Source organism: Etheostoma spectabile, chromosome 3 (genome assembly GCF_008692095.1).
Source record: "Etheostoma spectabile isolate EspeVRDwgs_2016 chromosome 3, UIUC_Espe_1.0, whole genome shotgun sequence".
Taxonomy (NCBI): Eukaryota; Metazoa; Chordata; class Actinopteri; order Perciformes; family Percidae; genus Etheostoma; species Etheostoma spectabile.
Window position 1 is genome coordinate 25,252,402 of NC_045735.1, and position 2,815 is coordinate 25,255,216.

At 41.2% G+C, this 2,815-nt stretch overlaps 1 protein-coding gene across 7 annotated transcripts in view; it reads left to right on the plus strand.

Moving 5' to 3' along the window:
* Positions 1-2,815, plus strand: part of kmt2a (lysine (K)-specific methyltransferase 2A) — a 45,080-nt gene that overhangs the window by 27,017 nt on the left and 15,248 nt on the right. For 6 of the 7 annotated variants that reach the window (XM_032503119.1, XM_032503110.1, XM_032503127.1 and 3 more), the window contains exons 17-22: positions 1,429-1,643; positions 1,756-1,850; positions 1,935-2,072; positions 2,165-2,323; positions 2,526-2,637; positions 2,722-2,800. In XM_032503119.1, the coding sequence (XP_032359010.1) occupies positions 1,429-1,643; positions 1,756-1,850; positions 1,935-2,072; positions 2,165-2,323; positions 2,526-2,637; positions 2,722-2,800 (798 nt within the window). The remainder of the gene's footprint in view (positions 1-1,428; positions 1,644-1,755; positions 1,851-1,934; positions 2,073-2,164; positions 2,324-2,525; positions 2,638-2,721; positions 2,801-2,815) is intronic. The other variant, XM_032503134.1, reaches the window with a different exon arrangement.

The following is a 2,815-nucleotide window of genomic DNA, read 5'->3' on the forward strand; positions in this document are numbered from 1 at the left end:
ACACACACACACACACACACACACACGCACACACACACACACACACTCATTCACTAACTCGCTCACTTATCACATATTTAGATATCGTCTTTCCCAGAGCATTTACTCTGCCTGTCCTCCAGGCATTGTGGGAGGCAAACCGTAACAGTGTTACATTTCACTTGAAGGCTCTTTGACACATATTTGTGGTCTAATTGTGGTCTACTTGTCAGTTTTGTCTTTTGTGTTATGTACTGTACCAGGGCTCCAGCCCAGACAGCCAATGATCCATCCAGTGGATCATGTGGCCATCATTGACTGGATGCCTGTTTAGTTCCCTCTGCTGTCTTATTAGTATGATACTTGACACATCACCAGCTACAAATGGCCAATGTGGCTTGATTTAGCGAAACTTAATTTTGCAAAGCTCCTTTGATTTGATCATTTATCAGTGCTCACATGCGACTTGGGGGAATTTTTGTATCTTCTTGGGGGAAATTCTTGAAGAAATACGGAGATGCTCACAGCAATGCACGTAATCTGTATGACAGTTTTGAGGCATTAAACACTCTTCCAGTGCTTTCCAACATATCTCAAGCATCTTCTCTTAAAAGCAACACCTGCCACACAATCTTTTTCCTTTAATAGGTGACTGCATGTGGAATATTTTCTAAATTTGTGTGGCTTGCTGGTAAAACAGTTTGTGCATAGGTGATGGTAGAAAATACATTATCTTGCATAAAGACAGCAGCCTTTTTGTATTGATTTCAACTCTGTCATTAAAATGTACAGTAAACATCACATTTTAAACTCATTATAATTGAGGCGGTGGATCAGTGGAATTTGATTTTTTGGTTTAGTCTAATGAGAATTAACATTACATAATGTCCATTCATTCTGACCTATGGATATACTGTGTATTTGCATCATCTCAGTATGATTGCCCTTCCTGTTGTTTTTTGTAAATTATGAGTTTAGTTGAGTAGATCAAAACAAGAGGTCTGCTGTTGTACAGCATAACAATTAAACAGTGGTGTTATGTGTCAGGATTTCATTGAGTCACACTTCATGCCATTTTAGGCAATATGCTTTAGCTAAAACATAATCTTAACTTTGTATAACTTCTTGTGCAAAAAGGTAACTTTCTTCAAAATCTCAAAAATACTCCTCGTCAAGTTCAATAATGATCACAAAGACTGACTTTTGACTGTTTTTTATTTAGGAAAAAACCTAACCCTAAGCAACTGAAGCTGCCTATCTATAAATCTCAGGTTTGCCAGGTGATGGGTGTTGAATGATGTGAAGATAATCCCCAATGCACAGACTTAACCCTGAATTGTGTTCCTGAAGACTTTTTTGTATGCCCTTATTAGGCTTTCACTGAAGTTTTAAACCCACATAATTACTTGTGTGGCTATTTTGAAGTTCTTTGGGTGTTTTGTCTCCCAGCAGTGGGCTACTTCCGAATGCCGTGCTGCCGCCGTCCCTGGACCACAACTACGCCCAGTGGCAAGAGAGACAGGAGCTTTCCCGTGCTGAGCTCCCCCACCTCATGAAAAAGATCATCCCAGCTCCTCGACACAAGACCCCTGGTGAACCAGATTCTCCAGCCTCCCCCCCTTCTCTCCCTCCAGCTCTACCCACACCACATCCACTCCTACCCGGTAAGGCAGTCTTCATATATGTACACGTTTTTACATGCACATTAGTTTTTTGCACATCTTGTCACTTACTGGTTGTTGTTTTTTTGTTTTTTTTATAAATTATTCTCTTCAGATCATGAAGACAGCCCAGAGCTCCCTCCTCCGCCAGGTGTTAGTGATAACAGGCAATGTGTGCTGTGTCTGAAGTATGGGGATGATAACACTAATGTGAGTCAGGAATCTGCTTGGACTCTCTTTAACATACATATGAATTACTTTGAGTCTCTTGTATAACATGCCTGTTTGTTTCAGGAGAGTGGCAGGCTGTTGTACATTGGTCAGAATGAGTGGACCCATGTAAACTGCGCACTGTGGTCTGCCGAAGTTTTTGAAGATGACGACGGCTCTCTGAAGAATGTTCACATGGCTGTTTTTAGGGGAAAACAGCTGGTAAGACACATTTTCCATTACAGGTTCCCACTCTATTTATAGTGTTTATTTATTGGGACAGATATTTACAACTTGTTGTTCTTTGTATTCAGCGCTGTGAGAAGTGTCATAAGCCAGGGGCCACAGTTGGCTGCTGCCTCACCTCTTGCACCAGCAACTATCACTTCATGTGCGCCCGCCACTCCCACTGCATCTTCCTAGAGGACAAGAAAGTCTATTGTCCAAAGCACAGGGACCTCATCAAGGGAGAAGTAAGAAGATCTCATTTATTACTATGTAATTAAAAGCTAATTAGTACAGTTAGATGGCAGCTATGTAAAAAGTAGGTCCAAGTATTTAATTCTTAGTGAGAAAATCTTGTGTATGTCTTTTGTATAGATGAACCATGTTCAGGAACTGTGACTTGATATTCTTGATTTTATCTTGACCTTTCCTGTGTATTTTTTTCTCCAGGTGGTGTCTGAGTTTGAGGTGACCCGCAGGATCCTGGTGGACCTGGAGGGCATTAGTCTCAGGAGGAAGTGGCTGGCAGGACTAGAGCCTGAAAATGTCCACATGATGATAGGTAGGTCGATTGCTGGTAAATATTGGCGCAAAAACATCCATTTCCGTGTCTCTTGAATGCTGATTTTAAACATCATCATTGCAGGCTCCATGACCATTGACTGTTTGGGGATACTGACTGAACTCTCAGACTGTAAACGCAAACTCTTCCCTGTAGGATACCAGTAAGTTTTTTTTTT